This window comes from Mercenaria mercenaria, chromosome 19, assembly GCF_021730395.1.
Source record: "Mercenaria mercenaria strain notata chromosome 19, MADL_Memer_1, whole genome shotgun sequence".
NCBI lineage: Eukaryota > Metazoa > Mollusca > Bivalvia > Venerida > Veneridae > Mercenaria > Mercenaria mercenaria.
The window spans coordinates 22,972,795-22,994,610 of NC_069379.1; the positions used below are offsets into that span (position 1 = coordinate 22,972,795).

The 21,816-nt window shown below is 35.5% G+C and overlaps 3 protein-coding genes across 4 annotated transcripts in view; 2 read left to right on the plus strand and 1 right to left on the minus strand.

Moving 5' to 3' along the window:
- LOC123541805 (deleted in malignant brain tumors 1 protein-like) overlaps window positions 1-1,398 on the plus strand; it is a 34,636-nt gene extending 33,238 nt beyond the window's left edge. For both annotated transcript variants that reach the window (XM_053532175.1, XM_053532176.1), the window contains exons 21-22: window positions 145-286; window positions 1,034-1,398. In XM_053532175.1, the coding sequence (XP_053388150.1) occupies window positions 145-286; window positions 1,034-1,383 (492 nt within the window). In that variant the 3' untranslated portion in view covers window positions 1,384-1,398. The remainder of the gene's footprint in view (window positions 1-144; window positions 287-1,033) is intronic.
- A 662-nt stretch (window positions 1,399-2,060) lies between these two features.
- LOC128551330 (CUB and zona pellucida-like domain-containing protein 1) lies at window positions 2,061-5,766 on the plus strand. Its single transcript, XM_053532177.1, has 6 exons — window positions 2,061-2,518; window positions 3,267-3,469; window positions 3,979-4,071; window positions 4,403-4,586; window positions 5,175-5,304; window positions 5,467-5,766. The coding sequence occupies exons 2-6, from the start codon at window positions 3,293-3,295 to the stop codon at window positions 5,714-5,716; spliced, it is 834 nt and encodes a 277-aa protein (XP_053388152.1). The 5' UTR covers window positions 2,061-2,518; window positions 3,267-3,292; the 3' UTR covers window positions 5,717-5,766.
- Window positions 5,767-6,580: 814 nt separating this feature from the next.
- LOC123541924 (deleted in malignant brain tumors 1 protein-like) overlaps window positions 6,581-21,816 on the minus strand; it is a 32,547-nt gene continuing 17,311 nt past the window's right edge. The window contains exons 13-26 of the mRNA XM_053532174.1: window positions 19,766-19,938; window positions 19,241-19,385; window positions 18,796-18,983; window positions 17,871-18,015; window positions 17,574-17,743; window positions 17,112-17,259; window positions 16,714-16,865; window positions 14,176-14,345; window positions 13,751-13,895; window positions 12,827-13,029; window positions 11,929-12,021; window positions 10,158-10,341; window positions 9,645-9,774; window positions 6,581-6,821 (exon numbers count right to left, since the gene is read on the minus strand). Of these exons, the coding sequence (XP_053388149.1) occupies window positions 6,605-6,821; window positions 9,645-9,774; window positions 10,158-10,341; window positions 11,929-12,021; window positions 12,827-13,029; window positions 13,751-13,895; window positions 14,176-14,345; window positions 16,714-16,865; window positions 17,112-17,259; window positions 17,574-17,743; window positions 17,871-18,015; window positions 18,796-18,983; window positions 19,241-19,385; window positions 19,766-19,938 (2,263 nt within the window). The 3' untranslated portion in view covers window positions 6,581-6,604. The remainder of the gene's footprint in view (window positions 6,822-9,644; window positions 9,775-10,157; window positions 10,342-11,928; window positions 12,022-12,826; window positions 13,030-13,750; window positions 13,896-14,175; window positions 14,346-16,713; window positions 16,866-17,111; window positions 17,260-17,573; window positions 17,744-17,870; window positions 18,016-18,795; window positions 18,984-19,240; window positions 19,386-19,765; window positions 19,939-21,816) is intronic.

Genomic DNA, 21,816 nt, shown 5'->3' on the forward strand with positions numbered 1-21,816 from the left:
TTTACGCAACTCAATGCCATTGTAGATTCATTTACCAATAACTGATTGGAGGAATTATGTTCCTATAAACATCTCTATAAATGTATAGCTACTTATAAAGAACCGGATAACCTGGTTACGTTAGAAACAAAATCTGTATTACAGGTAAAGGACGGAAATGGTAAACAGTTGGGATATTTTACAACAAGTGATAATATTCCGTTTCTTGTTTCTAAAGAGGGATTCTATATTCGTCTTAGATCGAACAGCAATGACAACGCTAGAGGTTTTAATGCTTCATGGAGTCGTAAGTTGTCTATATAATTGGTCATTTTACAAGCGGCTTTAATGCTTCATGGAATCGTAAGTAGATTTTGCCGTACCTCACTGATTCAGCTTAAAATACGTATGTTAAACAGAGTTTAGTCAAGCAGACACGCTATATTAATATGATAAACTGAAGCAATTGGATGTATTGAAGGTGATAAATATCAACAAGTGCTTCCAGAAAACAGCTACAAACTAATATTAAAAAGCTTTGTAAATAAAAAGTTACCTGTAAAATACTAAATGCCAAAGAGTCATAACTTTATATAAATGCAAGAAGAAATATGGAACCTGTACATTGCATGTTAGGTTATCGTTTTAAACAAGTGCGCAAAGTATCAATACCTTCCCACTTGTGGTTACTAAATAATACAAAATCTTAACCAAAGTTGCTATGTCAATGAATAGTATAACTTCATAATATGCAAAGTCGAGTTAAGGAACCTCTGTACTACATGTCACATCATTACAGTGAACAAGTGAGTAAAGTTTCAAACGAATCCCACATTTGGCAAGTGTAATACAAGCTTACATGCCAACACAAAATCTAACACGGACTAAGACGCCGCGCAGGCACAGACGACGACGACGACGACGAATGAGTGATTGAGCGTAATGATTGATTGGTATAATAATAGAAACATCAAACATGCATAAATAAGGCTGAATAAAGTTAGTGTATAAAGATTTGTGTATGTTTAACTGTTCATTTTTATACTGATTTAAGCTCTACGTATAATTGATGCTGTACATATGGGATGCGCGTCCAAGGGTTGGAATGTAGCAGTGAATATGACCATCCTGCGTGCACTATATCCGGACACTGGCGCATCTCAGATTAAACTGTCGGAACAAGATTGTACAGGTCAGGTAATGGGGGATCTGGTTGTGTTCAAACAGAGCTACACAAAATGTTCGACAACATCAAAGGTAATAGGCCAATTTATACTGTATTTCATTATTGTATACACCACTGTTTTTTTATACATTACGCCATTTATTGACTCAATAAGATTGAATATGCCGACATTGGCGAAGAAAGATCCTAAGCGAACAACAAACCGAATATTTTCATAGAATTGACAGTGGTTACGAACGCCAAGTCGTATATAAACAAACCAAACATCTGATTTTAAGTCGTTATTATGTAGAGGTTTGTAATATTTCTGTCAGCTTTAGATATTAAATAAAATATCGCTTTTCATTTTTGCTGGTAAAATATTAAGTTTGTCGAAGTTTAAGCTAAAGGACATATGGTAAAGCATTAAAAATTCATCTGAAATGAAGGCAGCACACATGTCTATCACAGGGAAATTAATAATAGGTAATTCGAAAAGGATGGAATACCGGTATCGGGTAATCTTTTCTAATACAGGTACGCATGGAAGATCCTTATAATTCCTCATCGCTTGTCAAAGTCATTTCATTTTACCACACTGCAGTTTTGCTCAATTCACTGAATTTGTCGTATGCAGTGTCACATAGTCATGGTATTCAAGAAATCTACTGTTTACACCAAGTCTTGAAGACGTCTTTGTTATATTAACGTCGTATATTTACATGGTGAGATAGATCTACCAAGCCAGTTAGTTGTGGAAATTTCATCATCAGTTTGAAATATGTGCCTAACCTCGGTAGAAAAGGTAAAATTTCTTATTTAGCGTGAGTAGTCGATGGAAGTCCCACCTGGAATTGGTGGAACAACTTATTTTTTCTAGCCGAGCCCACGGCAGGTGTCATATTTACCTGTCCCGCATCCAGTCTAGGCCGATATTGCTGGAAACAGTACCAATTTAAATAAATTACTAATCACTGAACACTAGTCGGGATATCAGCCGCGACTGGGAATAGAACCCGGACCGCTGGCGTTGTAGTCCAACCTGCTAACCACTGCGCCACTGACTCCCTATTGGTTTGGGATTTCTTTTTACGCAACTCAATGCCATTGTAGATTCATTTACCAATAACTGATTGGAGGAATTATGTTCCTATAAACATCTCTATAAATGTATAGCTACTTATAAAGAACCGGATAACCTGGTTACGTTAGAAACAAAATCTGTATTACAGGTAAAGGACGGAAATGGTAAACAGTTGGGATATTTTACAACAAGTGATAATATTCCGTTTCTTGTTTCTAAAGAGGGATTCTATATTCGTCTTAGATCGAACAGCAATGACAACGCTAGAGGTTTTAATGCTTCATGGAGTCGTAAGTTGTCTATATAATTGGTCATTTTACAAGCGGCTTTAATGCTTCATGGAATCGTAAGTAGATTTTGCCGTACCTCACTGATTCAGCTTAAAATACGTATGTTAAACAGAGTTTAGTCAAGCAGACACGCTATATTAATATGATAAACTGAAGCAATTGGATGTATTGAAGGTGATAAATATCAACAAGTGCTTCCAGAAAACAGCTACAAACTAATATTAAAAAGCTTTGTAAATAAAAAGTTACCTGTAAAATACTAAATGCCAAAGAGTCATAACTTTATATAAATGCAAGAAGAAATATGGAACCTGTACATTGCATGTTAGGTTATCGTTTTAAACAAGTGCGCAAAGTATCAATACCTTCCCACTTGTGGTTACTAAATAATACAAAATCTTAACCAAAGTTGCTATGTCAATGAATAGTATAACTTCATAATATGCAAAGTCGAGTTAAGGAACCTCTGTACTACATGTCACATCATTACAGTGAACAAGTGAGTAAAGTTTCAAACGAATCCCACATTTGGCAAGTGTAATACAAGCTTACATGCCAACACAAAATCTAACACGGACTAAGACGCCGCGCAGGCACAGACGACGACGACGACGACGAATGAGTGATTGAGCGTAATGATTGATTGGTATAATAATGAGAAACATCAAACATGCATAAATAAGGCTGAATAAAGTTAGTGTATAAAGATTTGTGTATGTTTAACTGTTCATTTTTATACTGATTTAAGCTCTACGTATAATTGATGCTGTACATATGGGATGCGCGTCCAAGGGTTGGAATGTAGCAGTGAATATGACCATCCTGCGTGCACTATATCCGGACACTGGCGCATCTCAGATTAAACTGTCGGAACAAGATTGTACAGGTCAGGTAATGGGGGATCTGGTTGTGTTCAAACAGAGCTACACAAAATGTTCGACAACATCAAAGGTAATAGGCCAATTTATACTGTATTTCATTATTGTATACACCACTGTTTTTTTATACATTACGCCATTTATTGACTCAATAAGATTGAATATGCCGACATTGGCGAAGAAAGATCCTAAGCGAACAACAAACCGAATATTTTCATAGAATTGACAGTGGTTACGAACGCCAAGTCGTATATAAACAAACCAAACATCTGATTTTAAGTCGTTAATTGAGCTTACATTTGACTCTGTGTTAATTCTTGAGGTCTACGATATGACAAGATTATCAAGAATTCCTGTTCAGGCACTAATTAGGGCCATTCGCCGCGTTACAATTATACGAAACAGATCTCCAGTTTTCATATAGATATTGAGGATTTATCTAATGATCATATATATCGGTAGTAAGAGTTTGATACATTTGGTGTAGTCTCAACTGTGGCATGTCCTTAAACTGAGCTTTCGGATATTTTTTTTCCAAACTTGGTACCTATTCTATTTTCTGCATAATATTATATATTTTAGACAACCGGAGATACATTGATATACGACAATCAACTTGTGTACCCGGAGTCCAGGACACCTTTCCCAATTATAGTTCATGGATACAGATGGAGGGCACTTACAAATTTATACATTTTTCTTAAAATACTTTTGTTTAAATAGGATACTAAAACACAATGTTGATAAAATTTTGCTTTTGTTTTAAGTGTTTAGGTGAAAAAATGGAAACTACAAATACTCATTAAATGCGATACTCAGGTAATGTACCGAAAAATCCGTGTGTACCGGTTACAGAAGAGGTCGGTTCAATAATGTTTCAATTTTATCAAGGAACTCTCAGTAAAATATAATGTGACGTACAAGAATGCGTTGACAATTACCTTTCCTTTTTTATTTCACTCTTCCTAAATGACAGACAAATACGGTTTTATCCTCTTTTGATCAGGTTGACGTAGAATGTGATGTATCCAGAGTGGAAGAGGTATCTACAAACTTCCATCCAAACCGAACAATTATAAACGAAAACCAGCACGTTAGTTCCTCGTCACATTACAAATCAGAAGTGAAGTTTTTCTCTGATGGTACATTCTACAAGCAGATATTTGGCAACCCGATATCACTGAAAACTGGTAAATTATATTCGGTATCCTAATACATTGAAAACTGGTAGATGTCTGAGTTTGGTTTTGTATCCCGATATCGCTAAAGAAAACTGGTCTGTTTTGTTTGGTAACCTGATAGCTTTGTTAACTAGTATGTTTCTATTGCCCGATATCACAGAAACTGGTATAACCAGATGTCACTGAAAAGTCATAAGTTTTGTTTGATGGCCCAATGTCATGGGAAACTAGTAAATTATGTTTGGTAACTTGATATTAATGAAACCCCATGGCACTGAAACTGGTAACTGTAGTTGGTTAACCCGACGTCATTTTAAACTGGTCTGTTTGTTTCACAACTCCATATTAGTGAAAACTGGCAATTCATGTTTGGTAAACCGATGTCACATACAACTAGCAAATTTTGTCTGGAACCAATATTCGAGTGGCTCTAAAATTAATTATATATTGATTATTTCAGTCAATTAGAATTTAAATACTTGGAACGGAAATGTTGTATTCATTAGCTTTAATGTTGACTTTGAACCCAAAGTCATCCTTAGATAAATACCAGTTTTACACATTATATAATGCATGTGTTTGTTCACAACACTTCAGGTGAGAATGTTTATGTGTCTGTGACAATGAATTCTGATGATGTTCAAGTGAAAATGAGACTCCACACATGTTATACGAAGCCTGATCCTAATGCAGATGCGAGACTCACATATCCACTTATACAAAATGGGTAAAAAACTTGAAGCTATTTTATCCCTAATTCCACGTATTTAGTACAAATAATACAGATAGTATATCTTTGATGACATATTTTGTGATATCCCTTTTATAAGTAAATAAAGTATATATTCTATGTAATACATGAAGTAATTAACCCATATATTTTATTTAGGTGCGTGGTTGACCCGGATACACACATTCTGTCACAAGGAACGCACGAGACCCGTTTCGTTTTCAGTGCCTTTGAGTTTCCACAGAGTCATAACAGCGTGTATATATTCTGTAACTCCACGTTCTGCAAGACTACGGACACGAGCGACAGATGTACACAAGTTTGTCATGGTTCACCTGCACTTGTTGGACGTTCTCTTTGGACACTGGATAGCTACGCAGACCGCCAGAAGAGATTTATGCTAACTTAATTGCATTTCATGTTACAGTATCATTGAAAATAAACTTTAGAAGATCTTGAGTTTAATGTTGAACATGATGAAAAAACTGTTTTCGAAGTGAATATTTTTGTGAAATAGAAAAACAAAAACATAAAAGGGTCTTCTTTGTACTTGACAGTTCATAAGGAGAGCCCTTGACTATCCATTCATAAGCAATCAAATTGTGCTACCATCATTGTTGTTTTCGTACGATCACGTTTGTACTTCAGCTTGGGTAACAGGTCGTAACACTTACAACATAATCAAAAATACACAAAACAGTGTTGAAGAGAACGATATTAACGCGATACACTTGTGACAAATAGCCGAATTTAAGCGAGGATTCGAACCCGCAGAGACATCGCGTCAGTATCTAGCAGTAACAATCACACCACTCTGTAACAATCTGAACACTCTACCATTCGAGATATTGCTACAAACCTAAAATAGATTGCTAAAATACCGCCGATAAACACGCACTTGACAACATTTTTTCAAAAAGAATATAGTTCGAGATATAAACGCCTATAAAACCTGTTGAAAATAGTAAATGTCTGTTTCTCAAGTTCTTATCTTTTAACTGGCGTTAGAACATATACAAATAAGGTAAATATGTATCTCCTTGTAAGAGACAATTCAATCTTGAAGCCATTGTTCCGAATCTTGCCTCGTACTGGGGGTACCAGTACTGCCATTCATGCCTCCAGTAAATAAGTCGTACTTTTTACCTCACAAAATTTTCATTAATAGTATTGTAAGCTGAGCTAAAAGTGTACTATTCAATAGACATTGACCTGATTTGGGGAAAAGAACTTTGCCAGAACGGCAGTCAAAAGTAAAGTACAGAAAACAGAAGACTGAAAATATTTTATTTGGTATTTAGTATCCCCATGAGCCAATGGCACGACCAACAATGGTCGGTGTACCATGACATATTTGGGTACATTTATTACTGCTGTCTGTAACATCACAATACGTCGCATTACAATAAACGTAAACTGCGTCTCGACTTTGCGGAAACTCGAACGCTGTAAAAACTAATCTCGTCTCGTGGTTTCCTTGGGACAAGAGTCTCGTATATGTATCAACAACACACCTGAAAATACGATACGGTATGATTAAATTTGAGTACATTTTTTATTTTTGTTTAAATGAAGACATATTTTATTATATGTTGTATACAAGAGGAATTCAGTAAATTGGGAGACTAATACACTTCCGTAGAAAACATTACAGGAAAAGAAAGATTTGTTTTCATGGCCTCCGGGCGTGTTTCAATGATTTTGTTATAGCGTTTTAACACACCACACTCGTCTACAGTGTTATTTATCGTAAGCTTGGAGGCCCAATATAGGAAAGAATTAGGTCCTATATGTACATGAAGATGCGTTGATCTCTGAATATACCAGCCAAGCAGATTCTGCAAGAATGTAAATCTGCTTACGGTAATACCTCCCCGTCAAATGCCATTGTCTATAAGTGGGTAAAGGTATTTAACAAGGGAAAATCTAGAGTCTAAGATCTATCTCGTTCAAGGCTCCCTAAAACATCAGCATCCCTTCTTAACAGTGCTGCCGTAGCAGCAATTGTAGTAGAAGACTTGAGATATGCAGTTTCCAAAACTTCTGCATTAGTGGGCATTTCACCGGGACGAAAACACTGAAAATTATCGAAGGCGTGTGCAAGGTGGGTATCTATTCTTTTGACCAATGAGCGAATAGCCAAAAGGGTGTTATGTTGCAAAAATGTTCTAAAATTTTATAAAAATGCAGATGAAGGATGTTATATGAACTTCTCAAAGGGGAGGAGACACGTGTATATTATTTTCAACCGCAAAGGCGGATAAACAAAAAAACAGTGGTTTAGGTAAGGGCAGGAACGACCAGTCTCAAAAAGTTACAAACGGGTTCTTTACACTATTTTCTACAATTTCAAAGGCCTTGTTGTACAAATAACTTGTGCACCTGGTAGATCTATTACTGGAAAACTTTACAGGTACAAGGTTCTAAAATCAGTTAGGAAACGTAAACTGGTTGACGGAGTATCTGCCGTATTCATGACAACGAATTTGCATACAAGAGCAATATTGTACAACAGTATTTACAGGGCCAACAGTTCGAGCAATTGCCGCATCCTCCATATTTGCCCGACCTAAGTCCCTGTGATTTTTATCTCTTTCTTCAGTTCCTGCATAGTATACCAAGGTCAGACTACTCTGCGGCTTTCAGGCCCGGATAGAAAAGTACGTTTCTGTTAACAACGAAAATTTTTAGGGACTTATGTAAGCAATATGCTTAAATACATGTATTCTACATCTTATATGGCTTCTCAATTTTTTTAAATTCCTCTCACATGTTCATCAAATTCAGAAACTGAAAGATTAAAACAAAATTAAATCGATATGATAAAACGAGGCCTTTTAATATACAGTGTACGTATATATTAGAATTTGTTGACTTTTCCAACTAGATTCATAACCTTACCCCTAACCTCTTTATGAAACAAAATATATGGCACACATACGCCTGAAAATTTAGATGAAAAGAGTAAAATAGTTGACTCGCATCAAAATCAACGATCCGCAACAAGACCCATACAGTCAAAAGAAGTTCAATACTGGTTTATTACATGTCACGTTTAACGGTGTGTGTGGTTGCCATTACATCTAATAAGCTGAAGCAATCTTTGTACCATAAGATTTATGCAGCGTGTGATGAATCTTTGGTGAACGTCGGTCTATTTGTTACGACATGTGCAAACTTCCTTAGAAATAATGGTGAAATGGTGGAAAGACATTTGTGCAAAAAAAGAGCTGTTTTATATAACTGTTCTGGATACAAATGAAAAGAAGTTAAGATAAAACAAGTCAATATCATTTTAAGACCTCAAGAGTTTTTTGCGTACTTAGAATTTGGCAACTCGTGCACTGGTAACGAGTAAAACTAATTGACTACATCTAGGAATGAATGAATGACAATCGATCTTAGCCAAATGAATTCTAATGAATTTGTGTAATTGATGCAGGTATGTACTCAGTTTGTAACTGTAATTTCCTAATAATGAAAATATTTTCTAAAGTCTTAAAATCATCGTTAAAATTGCTGTCTTTGCCGTTCGCATTTGGCTAAATGGTCAAATATAAAATATTTGTCGTAAGTTAAAACTCCCTGTTACTGCCGTTTAGTAAGTTCATACTGTAAACATCATATCAAGGAAATTTGGACTGTTTTGACCGATTAGAAATGTTGTAAAAATAAGATTACTTTTCTTAACATCAAAATTGCTGTTATTTGTCAAAGTCAAATCACCAATGATCCGGCGTACTGAGGCTTAACATGTCATTGTAGTTCATGTAAAATAGATGTGTTAGAGTGTGCGCCGTACGTGTGACAGGAACTCAATTGAAGTCCCGGCCAGGACTTTTATTTTTGCAGTCTGTTACAGCATGTATTTGAAGGGTATCATGCTGTTCCAGTGTTCTGTATTTTTAGCTCACATTATATAAGACCTTTGTTATGTCTTGAATGTAAAATGAAATACACCCGGATAGAAAATATTCATTCTGTCCTACATTTCCGAGAATGACCATAATGTTCATATCTACGCACTTAAGTTTAAAATGTTATAAAGTTATAAACATATTTTGAGAAATATATGGAAATTTGCTTCCATTTCAAAGCTTTGTAACTCCATACCTATGATTCGAAAAAATCAATTCAAGTAGTTATGTAACAGACCCTTCTGTGTGGCATTCCGGCTTGGGACATCCTATTTGCTCTTGCTCTTAAAGCAGCATTGTGAAATTTAAAACTTAAGAGTTTTTTCTGGTTTACAAATGAACACAGTACAAGCTAAATGTATTGTTATAATGATATACCTAACGGCATCGACTATCTATTTGTTGTCTTGCTTTACTTACCCATTTTGAATAAGTGGAAAAGTTAAAGCTGGGCCGGCATTTGGATCTGGTTTTGTGTAGCAACTATCAACTCTCATCTTGATGTTTACATCGTCCGATGTCATCTTTACCATCACATATACATCTTCACCTGCGGAAGACAATTTTGGTTAATAACAGCTTATGCCAAATATAAATTGCCAAAAATCGGATCTAATAGTGAAAATTAATACAACAGCCAGTTTTAAAATAATCTTAAAAGAATGTGTCTTTGACACTCACTGGAATACAGCTGTAAACGCAAAGAAAATGTTTCACCAATGATATTAAATTGTGTTTATAAGCGTTTACATGTGTTTCCGCTATCGTTAAATAAGCATGTTTCAATACTTCCGTTACATTTGATTAACCACTAGTTAGTCATCTGTTGTACCAACGGATTTATTGTTAGGTTGTGGACGAATATCTGCTTGTCTCTTATTAAGATGACATACTATTTTATTATTTTGTTAAAACTGAAATTGACTTGCTTACCTGTCTTTAATGAAAGGGGATTTCCATGAATTTCTTTGAAAAACGTTCCATCAGAGAAGAATTTCACCTCGGAACTGTAATGTGTAGAGCTGGTTTTATGTGGGTTGTGGTGGACAACTGTTCGGTTTGGATGGAAGCTGTTAGCGAGTGTATCTGTCCGCGCCACATCACACTCAACCTCCACCTGTATTTCAAATGCTTAGAATACATGACTGCTTGCGATCTCGCCCTTGGAACTTCAACAAAATATTTGCGAACTTGTTTTTATTTTAGCACTGATCAATGAACAGCCAACCCGCCATTTGCTATTTTTCCAGTATCTTAAACATTACTTAATGTATGTTTTGAAATAAGGCAATCGATCAGATCAACAAAAAACATGTCAACCTTTCAAAAATAAACACCATTTATAAGAATAAGGAGATTTAGATTTCCTCAGAACGTCTTCGCTAGTTTATAAATTCTAAATGTTTTATTTATTTTTGTGACTTTTCAAAAAAAAGGTTGAATTGGTAAATGAGTAGATGTATATGATGATTTTGTTGAATTTTTTTTAGTAAAACAGCAAATGACGAGTAGCTTTTTTGTTGAGTATATTTTACATGGCTTTTGACAAGTGTACGATTATGTGTATTTCAAGTATAAAAGTATAAAAGGTCCTACTCAGTTTCTCAACACATTTCTGTCAATATCCATAAGATATGTTAACAGTCTATATAGAACAGTTTTTGAGTGTTTACTTTTTCATTCGCAATATGATAAAACTTTGGTAAATTTCTTCCAGACTCAATAAACTTTGTTGTTATATTCAAACAGTATATCTAGAATGTTAAAGAATACATTTTAAATATAATGTCATTACATTGTACAATAATTAATGCCATATTGATTGTATTTTGGGCCGGTGGCCATGTATTACAAATAAACCAATATTGTATTGTATTGTATTGACAAGTAAGAATTACAACGAACTTTTGCACATAGCTGAAAATATGTTGGCTATTTTACGCAGTCTCTAAATGAACATATAATGTCGTAAATTATGTGGGTGCAGCTTCAAGTTTCATTGACCAGTTGAGTATATTTGGGGTACTCAATGAAGAATTAGTTTTTGTGTGCGTTTTTATGGGTATAAACCACAGTGGGACTTCTTACAAATCATCCAAGAAACGTTAGCACGATTCATGGATTTGCAACAAGTCCCAAATTTGGTTTATACCCGTATAAATGCACAAAAATAGCATTAAGTTCTTATATCTACATTTTTACAGTAGCTTACTGCAAAAATAAATTGTTTGCTATCCATGAGTACCAGAAACTCAAAATATATTCAGGATATCGATCTTATAAACACCAAAAGAACCGACCATGCTCACTTACAATTTGCCTTCCAATAACAAACAGTTACTAACTTTTATTTAAAGCATTGTTTAGTCCAGTTAAAAGTCAAAGATAGTCGTGTCGATTCAGTTTAGATATTCATCGTCAGAAAAAAATAGCCTTAGCTGTAATTTACTGTATTTTTTGAAATTCTGACGTCAAACTTTGAAAGAATTTTTCCAATCACACCATTTTTCCATGTTTTTTTTTTTTTTTTCTTTTTTTTTTGTAAATGACGTCAGATTGCGCGTGTAATCTCGAGGAAAGGACTATCCTTGATATCGTTACACCAATGTTGTTTATACGAACATAAACATAGTGAATGTAAATATTTTGTATTGCAAGAAAATGAAGAGATTTGTTTTATGTGAACTTATACCAAAGGACCTACCGTCCACCGATACCCGCGTACGACGATTGGAAATGGTTCTGTAGCTTCAGGATACACCAACTGGTTATTGTATATTATATTACCTTCATTTACCTGTAACATAATCAAACAGCCGTTTAAGACATTGTATATATTTCAAAAAAAGCATTATTACTTAGGGTTGTCATTTTTAAGACACTTAAAATTTGCAAAAGACATCCATTTATTTTTTTATTAACCGAGCTTTCCGCTTTGCCTCTCAAAGAATTCTTGGTGGTAGATTTACTGTACTTACATGTTGTAACATCAAAGAATGTTCACTTTGAGAAATACTCAATGAGTTTGACGTCATAACGTTAAAGATATATTACAGCCAAATTCATAGTTGAAAATACGAACAAATTACTTCAGAGCATCTATGTAAAATTAATATGTTTCTTTGTATAAATAGCACTGTATGTTAGGTGTAAAATAGTTTAAAATAGTACAAAAAATAATGTTTATATGTATATACATGATGATACATGTATAGCTAAGCACAGAATCAATGTGCACTACCACTAAAAACTGGTAAGAAGGAATAGCTCTTGTTTAAAAAGTGACATTTAATTGTTAAAAACAGATTTCTTAAAAGACGGAATATTGCATATGCACCAGAAGGAACCTTTGCTAAGCTAAATCTTGTTACACTATTTTAATGAAAGATGCGCATTGGATATCTTTGATCCAAATTCATGTCAATCCTGCTTAAAGTACAAAGAAACATTATGATGCTGATTTCAATAAAATGTTAGTTCAGTTTTAACTCTCAACGTTCACAGAAAAGCTTGTTATCTTCTACTATACAATAAGATGTTTTTCTTGATAAACCAATGTTGATGTTGTCTAATTCATTAAATACTCCGTCGTACTTTCTTACTTTATGTGTTGTGGAGCATTGAGTGTAATGTTGCTTAAATACAACTAAATCTCCCAACACTTGTCCTGTACACTTCTGATCAGAAAGTTTAATCTGTGAGACTCCAGTGTCTGGGAAGAGCTGACGTAACTGTGTAACATTTACTGCCACCTCCCAACCTGAGGGCCCACAATTCATCGAAATAGTGTCCTCAACATTCAAACCTGAAAACAGGAGAGACAATTTATCTTTCTAAGTGTTGCTGCCGTGTTTTAACTGTCTGCATTTCTAAATACACAGTTATATTTTCAGTAAATAAGTAAACTGTTAGACAGAATGAATTTTGTTTGACAAGTTCAAAGTAACGTTAATTACAAACATACCATATGCTATGAGTTTACAGTTTGACTGACAGAAAAGTGTGCATAAGACTATATGCTACATTAAATCACTGACAGAAAAGTGTGTATACGACTATATGATACATTGAATCACTGACAGAAAAGGGTGCGTACAACTATATGCTACATTAAATCACTGACAGAAAAGTGTGTATACGACTATATGATACATTGAATCACTGACAGAAAAGTGTGTATACGACTACATGATACATTGAATCACTGACAGAAAAGTGTGCATAAGACTATATGATACATTGAATCACTGACAGAAAAGTGTGTATACGACTATATGATACATTGAATCTCGGACAGAAAAGGGTGCGTACATCTATATGCTACATTAAATCACTGACAGAAAAGTGTGTATACGACTATATGACACATTGACTCACTGACAGAAAAGTGTGTATACGACTACCAGATACATTGAATCACTGACAGAAAAGTGTGCATACGACTGTATGATACATTGAATCACTGATAGAAAAGTGTGCATACGACTATATGATACATTGAATCACTGACAGAAAAGTGTGCATACGACTATATGATACATTGAATCCTCGTGCGTTTGTCATGTTGTTCGTTTTCAAGCGTATGTAGAAATCTTTGTTTGTAGCTAACATTGGTACAGCAGCATTTGATGCATATAGTCCCAGTTGTCGCCCATGTGGACCGTCACTAATCTAACAAAATAAAAAAAGATATTGATACACATATATTTAAATATTGATAAACAAGATGCATTTCCATTTATTGATGGTATATGTTATATTTTTGTAATTGTAAATAAGTAGTGAAGACGGTGTAAGGGAAATACTGCTTTAGGTAGGTCAAAGCTTTATAATATCTTTAATAGATAAAACGTAAACAAAGTCTTTGTAATTAACATCTCCGTGAGATTTCAGTGGACCAAGAATTTTTTACACTGTTAGTTTTTCTAGAGGGAACTGTTCCTTAAACAACCTCTACAAAATCCCCATCTCCAGATAGGTTAAGATCATTGAAAGTTAGTTTCATCAAGGTGTTTCCGGGATTCTTGATTATGTCTAGACAGTCCATATCCGCTGTGTAGGCCGGATAGTTCCTGGACACTATCGTCCCTGCAGAACCGGTATGGTTTCGGATGCATCCATCTGAAAAATGCATTAACATGAATTTATTGTTTGAATGAATATAGAAGAGAAACGTAAATATTGATGGAAATAACTTAAATTACTTTTTATTTGGTTAGCCGGCTTGATGTGTCTCATGCTTACACTAAATAAGACCACTTTTGACTGAACGAGAACATATGTGGTGGAAATAAACCAGAACTTCTGATACGTTTATCAATTATCAATCTCATAATTGAAAAAAAGTAATAATCATGATAATTGATGCCATAGTTGTCGATATATCGCTGTAACTAGTAACACGTTTAGAGTACGCCCTTTAACATATTCGTAATAGAACACTTCAATCTAGAAGTTTGGAAAATCAAAAGCCATTTCCGTGCATTAGACTTCAAGTATACACGAACTGACTGACGGACATAACAAACAACGGCACGATTGGTATTCGCTAAGGAAACAAGACATGACAGTACGACTGTACTCACTGAAGTAACAAGAAACAGCAAGAAACGACAAAACGAATGTAGTCGCTAAAACAACAAGAAACGACAGTACGACTGTACTCACTGAAGTAACAAGAAACAGCAAGAAACGACAAAACGAATGGTAGTCGCTAAAACAACAAGAAACGACAGTACGACTGTACTCACTGAAGTAACAAGAAACGACAAAACGAATGGTAGTCGCTAAAACAACAGGAAACGACAGTACGACTGCACTCACTGAAGTAACAAGAAACAGCAAGAAACGACAAAACGAATGGTAGTCTCTAAAACAACAAGAAACGACAGTACAACTGTACTCACTGAAGTAACAAGAAACAGCAAGAAACGACAAAACGAATGGTAGTCGCTAAAACAACAAGAAAGGACGGTACGAATACCACTCGCTGAAACAACAAGAAATGACAGTACGCTAGAAATAACGGTACGATTGGTTTTCACTGAAACAGCCAGAAACGACGGTACGATTGGGTCTCACTGAAACAACCAGAAACGACGGTACGGTTGGGTGTCACTGAAACAACCAGAAACGACGGTATGATTGGTTCTCTCTGAAACAACCAGAAACGACAGCACGATTGGTTCTAACTGAAACAACAAGAAACGATGGTACGATTGGTTCTCACTGAAACAACCAGAAACGACGGTACGACTGGTTCTCACTGAAACAACAAGAATCGATGACACGATTGGTTCTCACTGAAACAACCAGAAAAGACGGTACGATTGGTTCTCACCGAAACAACCAGAAACGACGGTACGATTGGTTCTCACCGAAACAACCAGAAACGACGGTACGATTGGTTCTCTCCGAAACAACTAGAAACGACGGTACGATTGGTTCTCACTGAAACAACCAGAAACGACGGCACGATTGGTTCTCACTGAAACAACAAGAAACGACGGCACGATTGGTTCTCACTGAAACAATCAGAAACGACGGCAAGATTGGTTCTCATTGAAGCAACCAGAAACGACGGCAAGATTGGTTCTCACTGAAACAATCAGAAACGACGGTACGATTGGTTCTCACTGAAACAACCAGAAACGACGGTACGATTGGTTCTCATCGAAACAACCAGAAACGACGGCACGATTGGTTCTCACTGAAACAACCAGAAATGACAGTACGATTGGTTCTCACTTAAACAACAAGAATCGACGACACGATTGGTTCTAACTGAAACAACCAGAAACGACGGTATGACTGGTACTTATCAAAGCAGTAAGAAAAGACGTTACGATTTATACTCACTGACCCTAAAAGAAACGACGGTACGATTTGTATTCACAGAAGCAAGAAGACACGACAACACGCCGATACGACTGTTACTTATTGAAGCAAGAAGAAATATCAAAGGTACTTTTGGTACTCAGCGAAGCAACAGGTTACGAGGTTACGATTGTTCCTCATTGAAGAACGAAGAAACGACAGAACGATGAGTACTCAGTGAAGCAACTAGAAACGAAAGTACGATGGGTACTCAGTGAAGCAACAACGAGGTTACAATTGTCCCTCATTGAAGAACGAAGAAACGACGGTACGATGGGTACTTAGTGAAGCAACTAGAAACGACAGTACGATGGGTACTCAGCGAAGCAACAACGAGGTTACGATTGTTCCTCATTGAAGAACAAAGAAACGACGGTACGATGGGTTCTCAGTGAAGCAACTAGAAACGACAGTACGATGGGTACTCAGTGAAGCAACTAGAAACGACAGTACGATGGGTACTCAGTGAAGCAACTAGAAACGACGGTACGATGGGTACTCAGTGAAGCAACTAGAAACGACGTTACGATCTGTACTCACTGTAGAAAGACGAAACGATAGTACGATTGGTACTCACTGCAGCAACGCGAACTGAATTAAAATTGATACTCACTGAAACAGTCAATGTAGGCTCTTTCATCACACGATTGTCCTGTATTCATTGTAGAACACTGTGATACGTGACTTTCCCATCCATCACATGCAATGTTTGTATACAGGATGGGATCTTGTGAGTCGATAGATGTCACATTTGGTGATGTATTGCTTAAGAAAACAATACAAACTATTTTAATGTCTCCAAGTAGTGAAGTCGCTTACTAGTAGTATGTTAGTTAAGGAGATTTCTAGAAAATTAAGCAGAAAAAAAACTGTAACTATTGCTTTGATATAAGAATTATTAACGATAACTTTACACTGTTTATCATATCAAATACGAAATCTATACATAAATACATATATTTAACTTTTGCTTTCGAGAGATATATTTGAGGTGTATAGTATGTATTTTACCTATATCCAGCCATTGTACATATAACTTGAGCAGCTACATTATTGAGTCCAGATCTACACACAGTCCAGGGTCTTGTTGTGTTTGATGTATGCAACTCGACTTTTCCTTGAAGGTATCCACCGCTGTTTAAAGTAACACCGAGTCCACCTGTGTATGTTCCATGATTTCTTTAGTGTTTTAAGTTAAAAAAGACTGAAAGGCTAAAACTTGTCGTATTTGCTTTATGAGCGGTTAGGTTTTGGATTAAAAAATGGTTACAAACTGTAAATCTAATACAATATCGTAGATTATAAATTTGTTTTCAGAATGTATTAAAACATTAGAATAATTTCGTAAAAACTAGTTCACAGAAAAAGACACTATAGCAAAGTACTATTAAACCATCACAAATAGATCATATGCACATAATCTGCGGAGAAAAATAAAAGCAAACTCCGTTTGATTGAGGTTAATGATCATACCTGAGCAGTCTATTCCAACAGCCTGCGACTTGCTCCGGCTGCAGTCTGTTACATTGAAATCAGCTTTGCATTGTCCAAGGTTAGTCTCTCCACCTTGCTGACAGTCAAACCGTTTATAGTGCATAGACGTTAAACCAACAGGTGTCTTGAAACTGGTTACATTCGTGTTCCTTCAGACAAAAATACGATTAAGTTGTTCATACAGAAAAAAAACCTGATAATTGGTGACATTTAATAAGATATTGTTGTGGAGAAACAGGTTTTTTTTCTGATATGTATAATGGAGAAAAAACTTACAGAAAACGAAGATTGTGGCACACCAAGTCTGTGTATGTATCGTTCCAGAAATCGTAACACACGCTTCCCCAGACGCCATTTTTATTTATTTCAAGTCTTCCTCTCCACGGACCTGGACCGTCTACAAGCCGTATTTCTGCCATATCTATATCACAATAACACAATGACATTATTCAATTGTCTACCCGTAGTATCATTGAATTGCTAGTCTAATGTGTAATATATAAATTACATGTAGAGCTAACAGGAAACTTTCATGTAATAAATTTGGGTCTTCTGTTTTTACTGAATGCCAAATATTTCTTCGTGCGAAAATAATAGATCAAAACATGCAAAATGAAAACAAAAACGTTTCTAGACTGTTACATGTTTCAGTAGGCATAATTAATAAAAGATAATAGGTAAGGGTAGATTTCTCGGAAGCACAGAGCACCAAAAACACAGCCCAGAGCCACGCATTTATACAGTAGGCCCACAACAAAAAGAAGCTGTAATGGAAAAATATTTCAGACGGGTTGCTTCAAACATCCAACAAGTACATATTAAATTATGCTAAATATTGATGGAGGGGAAGGAAACGGCAAGGGGCGAAATGGGGTCGGGGTGGGGGAGGAATCCGAAGGGGAAAGTTGACCAAGGACAAATATACAAGGGAATGCCATGTTCTTTAAAAACAGTCGCACTACAACGTAAACCACAATAGCTCAGACACTCATGTACCAAAAATAAACACACAACTACGATCAACTAAATAACATAGAAAAACGATCAAGCAACAAATAAGAAAACAGTATGACACCGTTATAGACTCATAAGCATACAAACGCACCCACACACGTAGGAAAAACAATCAAGTACCGTCTTGGGATTCGGCTGCCAAAACAAAATAAACACTAATTACACGTATATTATGCACCGTTTTTACCTAAAGTTTGTGGGTTACAGTCAACGCCAGCGCTTTCTGACGATGAGCACGTGACAGGCCCAAGCTTTTCCCCCATTCTACACATTTCTAAGTTGCCCTCTTTGCCCGTACACTGTGGATCAACCTTGTAAACTGTAGTTCTTGATCTGCCAAAATGTGAGGAATTGTACAAGATTGGATTTGCTGTCCTGAAAAAAACACAAACAAAAGAATAATTGGTTAATAATTTAAGACTTTGGAGGCAGAGATCTCACGTTTTCTGACTTTGCGATCCTTTCATGTTTTTGCATTACTTGTTGTGTTCATGACAGTAAACGAAAACAGTTATTATAGCATACACTGTGTCATAGCTCAGTCATAAATATTGACATAAATGTAAATGTAGACCTATTAAAGTCTTCAAATCTATTCATTTTATCGTCTTTATTGTGTATAACGTTTTTACCAATAACCAAGTTCCCGACATACGACAATCGCATCCGATTTGTTCCAGCCATCATCACAATAGGAATGCCAAGTTCCACCATAATTAAACTCTATATTGCCTTCTGTGTCCGTCTGTCCACCTTGAAGCCTTTTCTCCTCAGCAACTAAAACACCAATGCTACTTTTATTAATGGAAAAAAAGCATGCCGAATACATATTCAAGTCAATCCAACGTTTTTTCTATTTATTAACCAAGTTCCCGACATTTAAAATCAGTCCAGCCATCATCAAAGTAGCCATTCCAAGTTCTACTATAACTAAAGTCTATAGTGCCTTCTATGTCCGTCTGTCCGCCTTGAAGACAGACTGTCTTCTCTTCGATTTAATGTGTGCATTATTCAGAAGGGATAACTAAGTTTGAAGTTGTGTTTGCTGCATATTTCAATTTGTTCAACCATTAGGCAGTAACGTTTATTGTGTTCACGGATATGTTGATTTTCGATATAGAGAGAAATATGTCATTGTGTAAATGTGAAATACATACATTCACATACAACGCCTGCATCCCGACCGTGGTCACAGTTAACTCCTCCCCTCCATGACATAGAACACTCTGTTAGATCGTTCTCAGTACCGTTACACCCTACATCAGCAAGCCAGACAGGTCCGTCTCCAAAGCCGAAGTAAGATCCAGACACTGCTTTACCAACTGCATTCCTGTATTTGAAAACACCTCTAGCCGTGTCTCCTTTGCAGAATGCATCATAGTACGATCATAGACTGAATCTATTATTTCGTTTTATATTTGTACTACTTAAAATATTAATAATTTTCTTGGTTATTAAGTTCAAATGACTAAATAGTTATAATGTTTTGAGCTCCAAACTGGTCGAATCGTTGAGATACTTCTACGAGCAAACTGATAATACTGGTGATAGTTTGATGCCTTACAGTTAATTTCAAGATGGCCGCCGCCTTGTAACTAAAATTTGCAGACTTTACAATTTTATGAAGAATAAAATGTTTACGACCTATAACGTGAACATCATTTATTTGGCACACGATTGCATGATTTCCAAGATCCAATCAAGTTATCCGTTTTAAAAATTTAGAACCGCCCACTACATACTACCCCGTATATAAACAACCCACGCTTCAAGAGCGGACTTTTTTCTTGCAATTTCCAAGAAAGAGGTAGACAGTTAAATGTTTTTTTAAAATTATACATTTAAAACATAAAATATACATATTTAGAACCCTTCCCTTTTTTCTCGGCTTATATTATCTGTTTTCAGTGGAACAACACGATGGCAACCATGATGGGGCTGATACGTAAAGGTGGTCGCTTAATACGATATATCGTCATGACTGCATTCACGAATGCGCACAGCACATTCAAGTTATAGATAATAAACATATTAAGTTCGCTAGAGGCAAGTGACGATACGATACAAGAGACGATACAGAATATCACCGGGGAATCTGTTTAAAAACTTTAATATTCTATTTCTAGTTATGGCATAATACTTACATGCATCTGCAGAATTTATTTTGGGATTTGCTATCGTAAACGGGGAATTTCTTACTTATTAAAATATTCTATTTCCAGTCATTAATACTAAACCTTAACTAATTAAAAGCAAAATTGAAGATGTTTTGTCTAATATATACTTAGTTTCATTTTCTGTGAAATCACATTGGAACGACATAATTTCAAACTAGTTAACGAGAAGATTCCCTTGCATCTCAGTTAAATTACTATATATATTTGAATGTCGTTACGGTGAGATTTCGTTTTACGGGCACAATAACTACAATGCAACCTCTCTACAACGGCCACTCCCTTGAGCAACATCGTTCCTACAACAACACCCTTCAAATGGTCCCAAAAAACAACAACAGGCATCGCCTGCTGTTCTGAAATATTTCAATGTTTTAGATGATTTAATTAATAAGCTACTTTATACATGGAAACATCTACTTTAATAGGCTTTGCCTGTTGTGGGTGGTGTGTTCGAGCCGTGTTGCAAAATAATGGGCTTGAATATTAAATTTGAGACTGTCTGTAGTTTTAATGTTTATCAATGTTGCTAATATGTTGGCTACATAACTAAAACAGTCATTTAACAAATTATATTGCTTTATAGAGGTATAACGGGCTCTTAACAACATGTTTCAGTGACTTAATTTTATTCTTTATTGGATGTATTGAATTGCTAGGTCAAGTAGATGGGGGTAAACCAACCTTCTGTCAAAAGACATCAAAATGTTGCACCTTTTTTAAATAAAACTTAAATAAAGTTACAATTATGTGTTGCTCATTGAAAATATAGTGCTAACACATTATAGACGTTAAAACTGAACTGTAGCATCCTTAACATATGTTACGTTATGTTACCATGTCATTAAACTTTTTTATCATATCAATTTATTTGAGAAAAAAAGTAAATATAATTAGATAATTAGATTAAATAGAATTAAGCTATTTCATGTTTCGATTTTCTTTTCAAATAATGTGTTGTTATTTATGAGTGTTACAAAATTTACAACTGTAAATGTTTGAATCAAATGTATGCACTGGCTACTGAGATTTGA